This window comes from Hyperolius riggenbachi, chromosome 1 (assembly GCF_040937935.1).
Source record: "Hyperolius riggenbachi isolate aHypRig1 chromosome 1, aHypRig1.pri, whole genome shotgun sequence".
NCBI lineage: Eukaryota > Metazoa > Chordata > Amphibia > Anura > Hyperoliidae > Hyperolius > Hyperolius riggenbachi.
Genome location: NC_090646.1, coordinates 555,181,299 through 555,196,794, shown reverse-complemented (window position 1 = coordinate 555,196,794; position 15,496 = coordinate 555,181,299). Strand labels below are relative to the sequence as shown.

The 15,496-nt window shown below is 43.3% G+C and overlaps 1 protein-coding gene across 1 annotated transcript in view; it reads right to left on the bottom strand.

Annotated features, from left to right (window-relative positions):
• FBXL17 (F-box and leucine rich repeat protein 17) overlaps positions 1 to 15,496 on the bottom strand; it is a 763,959-nt gene that overhangs the window by 43,878 nt on the left and 704,585 nt on the right. Inside the window, exon 9 of the mRNA XM_068247434.1 lies at positions 1,655 to 1,797. Coding sequence (XP_068103535.1) covers positions 1,655 to 1,797 — 143 coding nt within the window. The remainder of the gene's footprint in view (positions 1 to 1,654; positions 1,798 to 15,496) is intronic.

The following is a 15,496-nucleotide window of genomic DNA, read 5'->3' as shown; positions in this document are numbered from 1 at the left end:
CACGCTGTGCTCATTGAAGTGCAGTGACTTATATTCACGTCGTGTGGCTTTCAGGAGCCACTTAAGATGGCGTGAATATACTGTATGCAGGATGGGAATTGGTTAAGTGCTATCAGCAGACCTCGGGGGACAAGACTCTCACCATATGTGTCCTGCCCTCCTAACTATAACTGGAGCTTAATGAGATCCCAGGGTGTCACCAGAGAAGAAAATGAAGAGCAGCAATCAAAATCTGATGAAGTCCGAATGTTCCCACTGTACAGGACATGCCAAAAAAGTTGTCATTGCTCTCTGTTTTTCTTCATTTTTTGTTTTAAGTCATTACAGTAAGTTACTATTTGCAATAAAGGTGAAGACAGAACAGTTTGTGTGATAACATATCAAAGATATGCACAAATGATACATCAAGGAGAGAGCACAACAACAGCATATCATGCCCTCCAATACAAACAAACACAACCCCATGATAGCTATTCCGTGCAATAAAATATATAGACTGGATCCAGTGCATTCTTAGCTTCATGAACCGGATTCATCGCCATAAGTGAGCAGCTGCCTGAGGGAGTTTGGCAAACAAACTACCACCAAAATAATATAAGTGGTTGACCTTATAAAATAAGTGCTTCTGAGCAAAACCAGGAAATGAGTGAATGAAGTAAGAGAGCCATAAGAGAGAAAAGAGACAAAGGGACAGCAACAGCAACAGAAAGAAGAGAGAAACAGAAACCCACGCTATCCTCTGTGGGGTAACTCAAATTTTATCTCTAAAGGGGTCAGTACTAATGATTGCTTAGCAATAGAAAAGCTTACCATGGGCCAAGGGATCTACCACTACCATACGCACCTTCAGGATTTCTCAAGATACGTGCCCACCCTCTGGAATTCCCTACCACCGCCCATCAGACTTACCTCCTCTTTCAGCACATTCAAGCAAGCCCTAAAAAAAACATCTCTTCAAGATGGCCCACCTATCCCCAACGTATTAACTCTCTGCGGAATAATAATTCTACAGCCCCACCTAGTGTGTCTGTGTCCACCCCCCCCCCCCCCCCCTCTTAGATTGGAAGCCTTTGGCAGGGCCCTCCCCCTTCCCTAGTGTATGTCATATGATCGTGTGCTCCATTCCCATGACCGCCTCATCCTTTACATTACGTCTGCGATCCTTTGTACCATTGTATATATTTATTGTCCAGCACTGCACAATATGTTGGTGCTATAAATGTGATAAATAATAATAGTAATAAGATTGTGCACAAAGGGAATTTTGGGTGTGCCAAAGCATCTCATGTATAATTCTGCCATATCTGAAAAGCAGCTGACTGCAAACTAAATCTAAAAGATAATTTTAACAAAATGGCTTGTGCAAAACTGCTATTTGTTATATCGTTTTTGTTAATGAAAGCTCAGCTTTCCTTTAAATTGGCAAAATAGGGAAAAGCAATAAACCGTAAGCCACGGTTCCAGAAAAAGTTACAGGAAATGGTTGAAAGAATGAGGAATGGAATTGAATATCACTACTACTTCTCACAATGTATGCGTGAAATTGAGTTTATCTTGAATGTAAGCAATACAGTCACAGCAGAGAAGAAACACATTTAAATGATTCATAAACTGGAATCACTTATTACACACAAGCAGAGAGATGCATTCTCACCTTATCACATCTCATCAGACCCAGATAGCGTAGGGATTTAGTGATCTGTGCCGTCATCATGGCTCCCTGATCTGTGATCTCCTCACACCATCCCACGTCCACCGTCTCTATACTGGTGCTGTACTGGCCAATAGCTATCAAAGCTGTGGAGGTAACAGGAAACAACAGGAATCAGTAGCAGATCAGTAATGTTTCTCTAAATTAACTGATAAGAAACAACAGGACCATATTTCTACTACCACATATCATGCAGCCTTACAGTGAAACTCCCAAGAAAAACCTTATTTTTAAAAGTGTACTAAGTAATATGGTTTTCAGTACACCTGAAGTGAGACGGATATGGTGGCTGCCATATTTCTTTCCTTTTAAAGTAAATGTGTAGCATAGAAAAGTGTGATACTTACCTATAGAGAGGGAAGGCTCTGGATTCTATTGAGCCTTCCCTGTCCTCTAGTTCCAGGGCTGTCACCTGGTGAAGTTACTCCACCTCCGAGAGCCTTCAGGAAGCCTGAATGCTCCTGAAGACTGGCTTCCCTGTACTGCCCATGCGCACTATTAAACTGCCTGTCTTCGAGAGCACTCTGGGACATGAATGTGTCTGAAGACTTCTGAGGCTCCCCGAAGGCATATTTGATCAACTGGTGTAAAGGGGGTGACAGAGCTGAAACGGGGGAATCAAAAGGGGACAGGGAAGGCTCACATAGATAAGCGTCAGATTATTTTTTTCCCACTTAAAATTTACTTTAAACAAAACCAGTTGCCTGTCTGTCCTATTGATCTCTATGGCTTCAGTAATGTCTGAATCTCACATCTGAGACAAGCAAAGCATGCAGCTAATCTTGTCAGACATCAGTTACAAACACCTGATCTGCACATGCTTGTTCAGGGGTTATGGATAAAAGTATTAGAGGCAGAGGATCATACAGACAACCAAGCAATCTGCATTGTTTAAAAGGAAAATTGCTGCTGCACTATAGTACACATCCATGGAGAACTCGGGCTTCTTTCAGGCCGACGAGTGAACTGCGTGCTTGCCGAACAGTTCAGTGTCCCATCGGAATGGCATTGGTAGCGTCACCACACGTGTCAAGTGCTGACACATGAGAACATTACGCAGTGGCAGAGAACCGTTGCGACTGCACTCAGAAGTGACTCCATGGGGGGGGGTAATTGACCAGTGCAGGCACCAAGCACAAGTGCCTGGGAGGAGCAGGAGAGCAGGTGGTGAATTCAAAAGAGGCCTTATTATATGACCATGTCAGTGAATTACAGGCTCTTTCTCCAAGAGGTGTTTACATTATGTAAATCATAATTGCTATATGGGCCCGTTTCCACTACACGCAGTGCGGTGCGATCATGACATCTCACCGCATGCAAACTGCATCTCACGTAAGTCAATGGATTAGTTTTCATTCATGCAAATTTCCATTCATGCTGCGATGGGGCTAAAAGTGTGGATAGCAAGCTGCAGTTTCCCACAGCATCCGAGTCCCAAAGCGGTAGTATTATCGGAAACACAGCTCGATGATCGCACCGCAGCATTGCGGCTAGTGGAAATAGGCCCAAAGAGACAAAAAAATAGGGAATTTCTTGTCTTAACATAAAAGCAACCGACTGGTCACAGAAATTAGTGAATGAAGTTGATCAATAAAGTGCAACTATACAACTGAAACAACACACACACAGTGTAGACACACACACACACACACACACACACACACACACACAGTACACACAGTACACACAGTACACACAGTACACACAGTACACACACACACACACACAGTACACACACACACTGTACACACACACACACACACACACAGTACACACACACACACAGTACACACACACACACAGTACACACACACACACAGTACACACACACACAGTACACACACACACACACACAGTACACACACACACACACACTTATCATAACTACCTAACTAGTGTAGTACAAATAACAAGAGGTGAGGCAACAATAGAGATATATACACATACTGTATATACTGTATAACCTGTTATACTGTACAAAAGCAGGAATCAATACAGAGTCAAGGTAGCCAAGTCAAAACCAATAAATACTATAATCAGAAACCAGAATACAGTCAAGATTTAAAACAGATACAGGTGTAGTGGTACAGGTTCTGGGGGACCAGCAGCACTCAGGAGGGACTACAGTGTCCTGGCAGCTTGTTGCATAGAAGTCCAGTCTTATAGCGTAGGCAGAACAGGTGTGTCTATTAATGGTAGCAATCAGGGCTGTGGAAGGACATCTGTTGGTGGGAGGTGGAATATACAGAACACAGTTATTATTATTATTTAGTATTTATATAGTTCATAAGCCAGACGCCCTGTAAGTGAGATGAGGAACTGTAGGTCAGGCAAGTACAAGCTGAGACCACCTCCTGGTGGACAGTGAAGGGTCAGCAATTTGGCAAACAGTGCTCCCAGCAGGTAAGGCCAAGTATTTCACAATTCCTATCAACAACTATTGTGGTTGCCTACGAAAAATCTACTTTTGGTTGCAGCACGCATTTAAATGCTTCAAACTGCAAATTTCTAATCAATGTCCGCATAAGATCTGTTTAACAATAGCATGCTGAATTTGGTTTCTACGTTCGAGCAGCTACACACAAGCCTAGTATCCTAATGTGCAAAGCTACATGTCAGCTGGAGTGTTAAAAAGCACAACAGCAATGGACACTACAGCAGGAGAACTATGTTGGGGAATACCACCTGTCTTCATATACAGCATATATACTAGCAACAAATTAGTGGGAGAATGATAATTGTCTGGAGCTGTCTATTAAGGATGTAGTATGACTAAATTACAGTGAAGGGAAACATCTATGTTACAAAGTGCGCCACTCAAGAAAACTGCACTTCCAACTGTGCGACAACAGTTCTACAGTAGAATATCCTTAACTTGGAATTGAGTGTACTCAATCAAACTGGTCTAGCGTAGGACAAGAGTGTTATACAAACCTTAACACCATAGAGCATCTTTAAGACAAAGTGGACCACTGATTATGAGCCCGGCTCCATCACTCAGCATCAGTATTCATGTATGCTCTTACATCTGAACAAGATCAAATATCTGAAGCCGGTTTCACACTAGGAACCAGCATTATAGGTGCAGTGCGATCAGTTGATCGCATCGCACTGTAACATTAAAATAGCCTTTAGAGATTTCCATGGCAACGCATGGTAATCCCTAATCTGGCTGCAAGTAGAGCCATAAATGAGGCTCTCTAATGCTCACTTCCTGTGGCGGAAATAGGAAGTGCACTAACGTGTATTGACAAAATACACTTCTGCGCATGCGTGACACGCAAACAAGTTTAAAATATCTGACTCACATGACTTCCAGTCACTGCGGGTGGTCGCCGATAACGTGCTGTTGTTGCTTCAAATTGAGAACTTCGGGTGCATTGCATCACGGTAGGTAGGAAATGCCCCATAGGTTTTCATTGCTTTACCATGCGGTAAAAAAACGGTAAGGCAATGCAATGAAAACATCCCAGTGTGAAAGGGCCTAAACCATGTTATCCAAACTCTAGGGGTAGAATTTCTTCCCTGTTGTTTATTCAATACATAAGCAGAAGTATGTATGCATTTGATCTATATGCCAAGTATCTATTAGTACATCTCTGCTTCCAAAGGTGATTGACCTTTTTAAAAAAAAATAAATAAAATGGGAAAAAAAATTACTACATTTCAGGGACATCTTTTGTGATGGTAAGCACCTATGGAACTAAAAGGGCATACGTCAAAATACTAGAGTAAAAGGTTAAGTTGTTGCTATAGCAACCAATCACAATTTTCTTGAATGAAGCAATCTGTTTGGTTAGACACACTGAAGGAGCTAAGGGCATAAAACACAAAGCACACACACATGCAAGGACTCTTTTATCAAGGATGCTTTTATCAATGTAGCATGACCAGTAGGTAATAATGTAACTGACTGCACTGATGTGTTCAAGGTTATTTCAGACACTAAATGCATCCTTGCTAGCATTGTTGTGTCACACGTCTCTGAAGGACATGACCCACAGCAATAAAGGGAACCTAAACTGAGAGGGATATGGATTTTTCCTATTAAACAATATCAGTTGCCTTGCAGCCCTGCTGATCTCTTTAGCTGCGGTAGTGGGTGAATCCCCCACCTGAAACAAGCATGCAGCTATTCCAGTCTGACTTTAGTCAGCGCACCTGATCTGCATGCTTGTTCAGGGGCTGTGGCTGAAAGTATTAGAGACACAGGATCAGCAGGAGAGCCGGGCAACTAGTATTATTTTATAAGGAAAATCCATATTCTTCTCAGTTTAGGTTCTGCTGGTATTGACTAGTGTGATATAAGTATTCTTTGCATACAGATCTCATCAGGGACATATTCACATGTGCTTTACTATCTCTAGGCTAAGATGTAAATATGTGACAGCTGATTGTGTGGCACCAACACTGGAACATGACCAAATATGGAACACAAGTGCGGTCAGCTTTGACTGAAATGTATTTTTGCATACAACGGTGTTTGCTAAAGTAAATGATACAGGTTACTTTATATATGGTCTGACAGATATAAACTAAATGGAAGCACAAGTAAGAGAAACAGATAGCCTGGCCTACAGCTATCACATTTGAAAAAGATGATCTGTCAGGCTGTTATGCTGATCTTTGATGCAGATGGTTGCATACTTGTTGCAGTTGTAGCAATCAAACAAGACTAAATCCAAAGTAGATCAGAATACCTGTATCTGCATAGTCATTCTGGGCCAGTGATTCAGAATGTACTAGCGGTGGAGAATAAGTAACATGCAAGAATCATTGTTTACAAGTAAGCCAGTAATGGCACATTCTATATCCTTCTCACTTCAAGTTCCCTTTAACTGATCTACAAATAACTGTACTTAGAAAGGCAGCAAGCAATGGTGGAAGCTTAATACACTAGGCATGCAAATGTGAAACAAACTTCAAACCTTTAACTTCTCAAGGTGTCTATGGCCCGCTGTTATTCTATCTTGTGCGCCTGTACATTGGAGACTTTTTAAAGAAAACCTGAGGTGGGTTCTAAGAATCCTATTAGCACACAGAGGCTGGGTTTGCATATAATGCTCAGCCTCTGTTGCTATACTGTTTCCCTCCAGGCCCCCCCCCCCCCTGCGCTCTGCTGGCCCCCATAAATCACACAGCCATGCTAGCGACACGCAGCGTGTCGATAGCTGGCTGTTTACATCTCCACTGTCACTCTCGCCGCTCCCCTGCCTCTTCCATATCGCCGCTCCCCGCCTGCGTCCCTTCCCTCCAATCAGCGGGGAGGGAAGGGACGCAGGCGAGAAGCAGCGACATAGAGGAGGCGGGGGAGCGGCGAGAGTGACAGTGGAGATGTAAACAGCCAGCTAGCGATGTCGCTAGCACGGCTGTGTGATTTATGGAGGCAAGCAGAGCACGCGGGGGGGGGGGGGGGGGGGCTGGCTGCAAACAGTATAGCAACAAAGGCTGAGCATTATAAGCAGACCCAGCCTCTGTGTGCTAATAGGATTCTTAGAACCCACCTCGGGTTCTCTTTAAGGATTTGGATGTTGTGAGGTTTTGTTTGTATTTTTAGGAACTAAGTGGAATATAAGTTAAAGGACAGCTAAACGAGAGGGATATGGAGGCTGCCATATAGATTTCCTTTTATGCAATACCAGTTTCCTGGCAGTCCTGCTGATCCTCTGCCTCTAATACTTTTAGCCACAGCCCCTGAACAAGCGTGCAGCAGATCAGGTGTTTCTGACATTATTGTCAGATCTGACAAGATTAGCTGCATGCTTGTTTCTGGTGTTATTCAGACACTACTGCAGCCAATCCAAACAGATCAGCAGGGCTGCCAGGTAACTAGTATAGTTTAAAAGGAAATAAATAATGGCAGTCTCCATATTCTTCTCACTTCAGTTGTTCTTTAAGTATTACTGGCAATGCCAGGTGTGCCCTGCTTCTACCATTAAATGCTGCCATTCTCCTGAATTTACCCAGAAGCACCTTGAAACATTAGCACGACATACCTCAATCTATTTGAATAATTATTGTTTCATAGAAAGACTGGTTAAAAGACAAGGTTTAGCCTACTCAAATTCTAATAGCATGGATCCATAATTAAGTAAATGGCTTAATTAGGCTATTGCAGTTTTTGTCAAGCATTGTCACAGCGTCCTTGGATCATACTTTTAGATTCGCCATAATGTACATTTCACATTAAGTCTCTTTAGTGCATATTAAACACATAACAGGATAAATTAGTCAAGCTCTGAAACAGAATGAAACAAAGTAAATGAGACTAAGGGTTTAAGTACATAACTGAATGAATAATAGAGCATGAAAACAATCATGTATTTATAAAGTGATTACATAAAGCGTTCTGCACTGGTCAGAGGAAAGCAGGCATACTTAAGTTCCAAGCAAACTCCGCAAGTACTGATTTGTGTGATATATGTGTTCTTCCCATACAGATCACACCAAGGACCTTTTCACAAACCTGTGCACAGCCAAACTCAGCCAAGGTGGCAATAACTCTGCCCAGAATCTAGTGTGTGTACAGTGGCCCCCGATCCCCTTCCACACATCAGTGAGACAGCCGCCTGGCGGATAGACTCTGCTGAGGGCACTGTTCTCTCAATTTCCCCCACATGCTCGGCGACACTCCTCGTGTACCACTTTGTCAGCCCTCCTCCTCCTCCCATAGCAATAGAATGCGGCACTAGCCCGGAGGCTAGTGATGATCTGTACAGTCATGGCTCTGCACTGTTGCCCGAGGGATCGAATCCCAGTTCCTCCTGGGCGACAGTCCTTGTACTTGTGTATGTACTGCAGACTAAAGTTATAAGCCCATACATCAGCGATACACATTATAGCACAAGGCACCAATGGACCTCTAGCCCATATATGGCATCCATTTGCATTGCGCACTTCTTCGTTCTGGCTTGAAGGAGGAAGTGCGTGTAGTAAGGCTTGCAACGCATCCAATAGGACGGGAGCAAGCTGTTTGGAGAGCACGCTATACGACGGATTTATGGGTAAATAACCCCTTCAGATCCAGCAGCGCAACTGAGGCAATTAAGCCTCACTTAAATCAAGAATTCGAGTGCTTTGGCACTCGTAAGTACTTGTGAGCCCATGCCTACTCTTAAATCGACTATACCTTGTCTTCTCTCCGTAATCTCTCTGCTGGAGTCCCACCTCAATGTCCTGCATACTATTAGTTATCTTAGTCACCAGTAGGGCAAACAAAGGGACCGCAACCTGGTAGTTACTCACAGCAAAGTAGTCCATTGCTCACTAGGAGTAGAAGTTTGCAGAACACTCTCATGAAGACTGGGTGACTATTAAGACTCCACGTCCTGGATGAGCCCACATCCACCCCTAGTGTCAGGGTCCACTGGTACCACCCACGTAACATGAGTAGAGTATAATTGCAAATGCACATCCACAATGGCCACTGTCCAATACAGGGTGGTGGCAAAAGACTGGCTGCATGTCACAAGTGGAAACATACAGGCAAATGCCAGTTCTCATGTGATTCTTACTCTATCCCTGCTTTTTGTGTCCTCCCCAGCTTTATTGAAGCCTATGTTGCCTGAATTTGCAACCCTATAAGAGTGCTAATGCAGGAAACACAATCTTCAGTAAAGCCGGGAGAACACACCCAGCAGGCATAGAGCAAGAGGCGCATGAGGACCGAACAGTGCCTGCCTGTATACTCGCAATCATGCAAAGAAGTCAGGTCCGGTCTTTGGTGCGCCACCCTGTAGTACCTTAATAATGTTTCTATCAGTTTTAAACACCTTATGTACAAGGCACTCTGGTCATATTGGACCAATACCTAATGTAATCTTAAATGCCTGGAAAGTGTAATGGTTAAGGGCTCTGTCTCTGACACAGGACACCAGGGTTCGAGTATCGGCACTTCCTGTTCAGTAAGCCAGAACCTATTCAGTGAGGAGACCTTGGGCAAGACTCCTTAAACACTGCTACCACCTATAGAGCACGTCCTAGTGGCTGCAGCTCTGGCGCTTTGAGTCTGCCAGGAGAAAAGATAGATATAAATGTTCTATATCTGTGTCTGAAATGATACCAAAAGAATGGCCAACTTGCAATGCTGGCGTCTGCTATAATCCTGTATCTGAATTTCAAAAAAACCCCAAGCCCCGAAAACACATTATTTTAAGATAATGTTACCCTTTCAATGTTTTCCCAATACATTTCTGCAGTGGTCTCTCCAGTTAGACAGAGTGGAATTGACATAGTTAAGTATGACAAATTGATTAACTCATTCTAAGCTGAATAAATAGTATTACCACAAAAGCCCCTCAAGCTATGAATCTATTAGCATCTTATTTTCCAAATTCCTGTCTTCAGGCAACAAGCTAAAACAAAAACAGGCAATTCTTATGTACAAAACATAACCAGATGAACAATGAAAATAATAAAATAAAATTAACATAATGCAGAATCTAAAGCAGCAGAAAGCGCCATAGAGGCACAGAGAGGCCACGCATCATTGTAATGGAAGGCTCGATGACAAGCGGTCTTGTGCTCTATTATAATTTGATATAATCAGTATATATCAGAAACATTAAACTATTTCACTTAGGAATATGATCATTAACCTTGTTCCGTAATTGGCCACGTCAATTTCTGTAAACTCTTCTTTGTTACAATTTGAAAAGCATGTCATTGCTTAAAAAGATCTCATTAGCAATTGCAGGGTTTCTGCTATGGACCCAGCGTAAGCACTGCTCTCGGAATATTAGATATCCAAGGTACTTAAGGTTGAAATAGCATTTATTAAATCACATTTTGTGACTGCTCATTACTAGTGAAAAATGCCCTTGAAATATGGCACACTTGGTTGCTTTCACGGGATGATATTTTCCGCTGCTTCTATGCAAGAAGAAAAAAAAGCTCTTCAAAGAATACTTTTGAAATGACAGTTTAACCCCTCGAGCACGCAATCTTCACCGCCATTTCCAATAGAGCGAGGAGAAGAGATGTATTCTGTCTGTTGTTAGTAAAGAACAATCATCCTCATTTATAGCCCATCAATTGTTCTGTGTGCTTATACACAGCGCTGCCTCAGCTGAACATTTATTATACATTCTAGAACTGTTAAAAACCTTGACATTTTAAATAAGCTGATATGCTGAAGATGAATCTGAGGCCATTTTTTTATTTCATATAAAGGTATGTTTACATGGGGGCCTTTTAGCCATCTTTCTTCCTGACATAAAAGAGTAAAAACTGGCATCCTCTGTACCATCTGTACCAAAGTAAGGATGCGGGCAGTCCAGCCAAAATATGCCCACATCTGAGACAGTTTAGCTGAAAGCTGTTTTTCACTAACGCTAAATATTCGCCACCCAATGGAGAAAGATGTATCCAGCAGCGTTCCCCTGACGACGAGCATTCCACTATCCATCTTCCGGCGTGTATGCACGACGTCACGCAATGTTAATTGACGTGCGCAAAGAGCTTCAGTGAATTCACTTCAAACTTTTATTTCCAACCTACAAAAATGTCCACAATTTTTATATGTGGCAGCATCACATGGTACAGGTGCTCACGGGGGCAATTTAAAGAGATAAATTATAAAATACAAGCTCTACACTGTGTACCAGCTACTGGTGCAGTAGAAACTGATTATATTAAACCTCTAGCTATAGTAAACTCAGTCCTCAGGCCCTGACCATGCGTCTGCATGAATAAACAATGTATGACCAGTTTTTAAAAAGTATAGACTACTTGGCCAGGTCCCGAGAAATTTACTATAAGCAGAGTTTACTGTATTGAGAAATAATACCGTTGTCTTGCGGACAAAGAACAAATGGACCAAAATGTCACACCAATCCCAGGCTTCTCTACAAATAAGCATGAGACAGATAGACTGATAATTTCTAAATGCTAATACATAACTAATGCAAGTGCTCACAGGTGAACATTCATTAAACCTGGCCAGGATCAAGCACTCAGAGCAGATTATGTTCATCTTTATTCAACACCATCATGCATTAAGAGTACAAAGTTATCAACTTCTTCAGCGCTGGCCTGAAGAAGCTTTTAGCGACTGAATCTCTGGATTAATGTACATTGCCACTTTACCTTTTGCCTTAAGTAAGTATTTTCAGACGTTTGGTCACAGGAGAGCTACTTGTGCTTTAAGGAATCATGAGAATTGATTTTTCCCCCTTATATAAAAGCACATTTTACTGATAATTAATACATTTACAAGAGTACAAGAGCAAGATCTTTGTTCTTCATAGCCATAGTAACAGCAGTGTTAAAAGCAAGATAAAATGATCATGAAGGGCATATTTCTCCAACAGGTGGCTGCTGTGCCAGTGCCTTCTGAAGTTCTATTATATTATAAAGAGCTCACACACTATTCTGCGAGAATAAGTGGAAGCTGGCCATCTGTCTAGTAGGACATTCTTCAACTTCTGTTATCTAGCACTGTAGCACCACAAGCACCGGGGCAAGGAGCCAACGTCCATAGGCGGGGGGGGGGGGGAGGGAATTACAGCTGCCCAGAACCCTCCCCCAAAGCCCCAAAGACCAGGGCCGGTGCAGTGTCTGGGGACAGGCACAAGTTGAGACACCAGAATATCTGCAGGTATCCTGCAGCTCACAGCACTGCCTCCTTTCTTTCCCTGTTACAGTTGACTTTGGATATAGGAGCAGTGTTTGTACACAGCATGGAGCAGCAGTGTGTATACAGAGCATGGAGCAGCTGTGGGGAACTTTACAGAGTCAGGTATGAGCGCGGCGGCCCTGTGCCCTGCTGTGTGAATGCTTCCCTTTCCCCTTCATTAGCACTGTCGGCTGTCATTATCTTTATCCAAACTGCTCCTGATCGATCCCGTTGTCAATCAGGAGCAGATTGGACATGCCGGAAATAATCTTCAGATCATGTCAGTCGGATGGAAATTGCATTATGTGTACCCAGCATGATGTCCTACCATATACTGTATGGTGTGTGGCTAAGGGAGACCTTTCAGGAATCCCCCTGTTGAAAATCCTGGGTTTGCCCTCTGATGTACCATATATTATTTCATTATTTGCATACTACTGCACCTCCATGTTGGATTACAAATAATATTGTAATTGGCAACTGTCAACCGATCCTACGCTTTACATAGGATCCATTTACACATGCACTTCCGCCCCACTGGATTGGAGCATTTTTTGACCTCTGGTGAACGGGTCTTAAGTCTGTCTTTTTCACTTATAATGGAGTGGAACCGAGCAGAAGCCGCACGCACGTTCCCTACTCACAGTTTTTCCGGAGTCTGCATAGACTACGGATGCTCACGGAATCCGTGCAAGCCTATGGGAGGAGACAATGTTCATTCCCACCAGGCCGTTTTCCCCTTCAGTTCTGAATCTACTCACCTGTCTTCTGTGTCTTCAGTCAGCATTCGGGTCCTCAATGTGCACTGACCGCCTCTGGGGTCAGGGACAAGCGCCAGTATCAGAGTCCCAGCAAAACCAAAGGGCTGTCATTGCTTTGCAAAAGACAGACCGGAATCTTCTCTAGCACCAGGAAGGATTTTCATTGGTCCACTGAGTAGTGGACCAATGAGAATCCTTCCTGTTGCTAGGTAAGATTCCCCTTGATCTATCCATTGGTTGCCCTAGGTTTCTGCCAGGGCTCTCAGCTTACCGGCACTTGTCCAGCCCAGTAGCAGGAGGACTTAAATAGTGACAGTGGTAGCAACGGCAGTGGCAGCAGCAGCCTGGATGCATAACGGTGACCTTTTACCTCTTGCCGGATGCTGCGATGGGGCACAGCGTATTTGCTTAGGATACTCTGTGTAAGCACCGTTATATAGCTAGCTTGAGTGTGACCCCAGCCTTAGAACTCGTTCTGAGCTCAAACAAGTCCCATTAAGTCCCCAAAGAGCATCTCGTTTTCACCAGAGTATGACTGATTAGCACACCCTCTTTCACCATGTGCTTCTGCTTTATCTGACCTATGAACTAGTGCTGAGGCCAAATTAGATATGGACAGAAGATAGGTCGACGCCTCCAAAACCCAGAAATATCAGTAGACTGGAGATCCAGTTGTGCTCACTGGAACCAGATCTGAAAAGGAGGTAAAGTGCAAGTAAGTTGGTAAGGTTACAGATTATGCCACATCTTCCTTTATTGTATTATGCTTTACCATTACAGGGGTACTTTAAGTCCATGACAATGATGGATCATTGAGTCTCAGAAAATGATTCCGAGTTTTCACTTCAATCCCACATCGCTAATCCAAACTGACATATTTTTATTCTACACGTGTTTTGGAATGTCTAAGCCATATTGATTGGCAGACTAATTACAACAAAGGCTTAAATAAGCTTTGGATTTCTTCTGTCTTCAATTGCTTGTTCACAGGACAAGAGAACAGCTAAATGCGTTTCACTAATATTCATTTATAATGTAACACTGTAAATTGTCTCTCGTCTCTCCAAACTTTCCAGCTCTTTAACTGAGTTCAGAATATTGCAGTGCACACGTTAAAGTGAACCTGCCAAGGAAGAAATAGGGCGGGTGCCAGTGTTAACCTACTTTTGAAAATACAAGTTTATTGGTTGTAATGTTGATCTTCTGGTTATACTCAGCTGCCACGCCTTTGCAGATTTATTCTAAGTTAGTGTTCAGGTAACTGACATCATCAGAAGGAGGTCAGCAATGGCAGTCTCCACAGCTTATTACTTACAGGTTTGATACTCCATGTATAAGGCTGCCATACACTGGTCAATTGCCACCAGATCGACCATCAGATAGATCTCTCTGTGATCGAATCTGATCAAAGAAGGATATATTGGCTGCCAACTCTGCAAACAGATTTTGAATCAATTTCACTATGAAACCAATTCACAACCTGTGGAGCTGTCGCTGCCGCCCCCCCCCCCCCCCCACCCTTACCCCCCCCCCCACCCTTACCCCCCAATGCATTACCTGATTCGGCCGGCGCGAGTCCCCCGGTCTCCAGCTTCATTTTACTTCCTGTCAGGGGAAGTTTAAACAGTACAGGGCGCTCTACTGTATAAACTTCCTGTCAGGACAGGAAGTAAGTGAAACTAGCCGGAGCCCAGCGCGGAGAAGGGAAAGCGGGGACACATGCAGGCGACACAGGTAATGTATTTCCGCTAGCGTTGGTGGTCGGACATTCAAACATACCGACGCACTCTCGACCCGCCGGCGATCAAGTGAAATCTTCCACGCGGACAGATCGACAGGAAGAATCAATTTCAGACGGAAATAGATCGTTCGGTCAGCGTTTGCGCAACGATTTCACAGCAGATTCGATCACAGTGATCGAATCTGCTGTATTTCGGCGGGAAATGTGTAAGTGTATGGGCCCCTGTAGTTTTCAATTTTAGACTGAGTGTACATTCAGGTTAGAACTATGGTCAGTTTTTTATTGCTTTCTGTGTTCGTTAGATTTCCTTTCACCTACTGTCCCTTTGCAGGGGGTCAGATAACAATACAAAACAAACACACTAACACTTTGTAAGTTTGTTATAGCTGACAGTGTTCTCAAAGAGGGAAGGAATTTCCTGTAGCATGGGTTCATCAGTGGGACACATGGATGCAGGATTGCAAACAGTCACTGTAGTGAACTCCATCCCTACTGACCACCTGGCTTCAGATCAGAGGTCATGCTGGGCATTATGCAACAGTCAAAAGAGGGATCCGCACACAGACTTCAAGGAACAACATGCATTTTATTGTTCCAATGCACACATATATGACACACCAAATCACCTCAGCCGACGATCGTTTCGGGGCCAATCAGGTCCCCTTTAT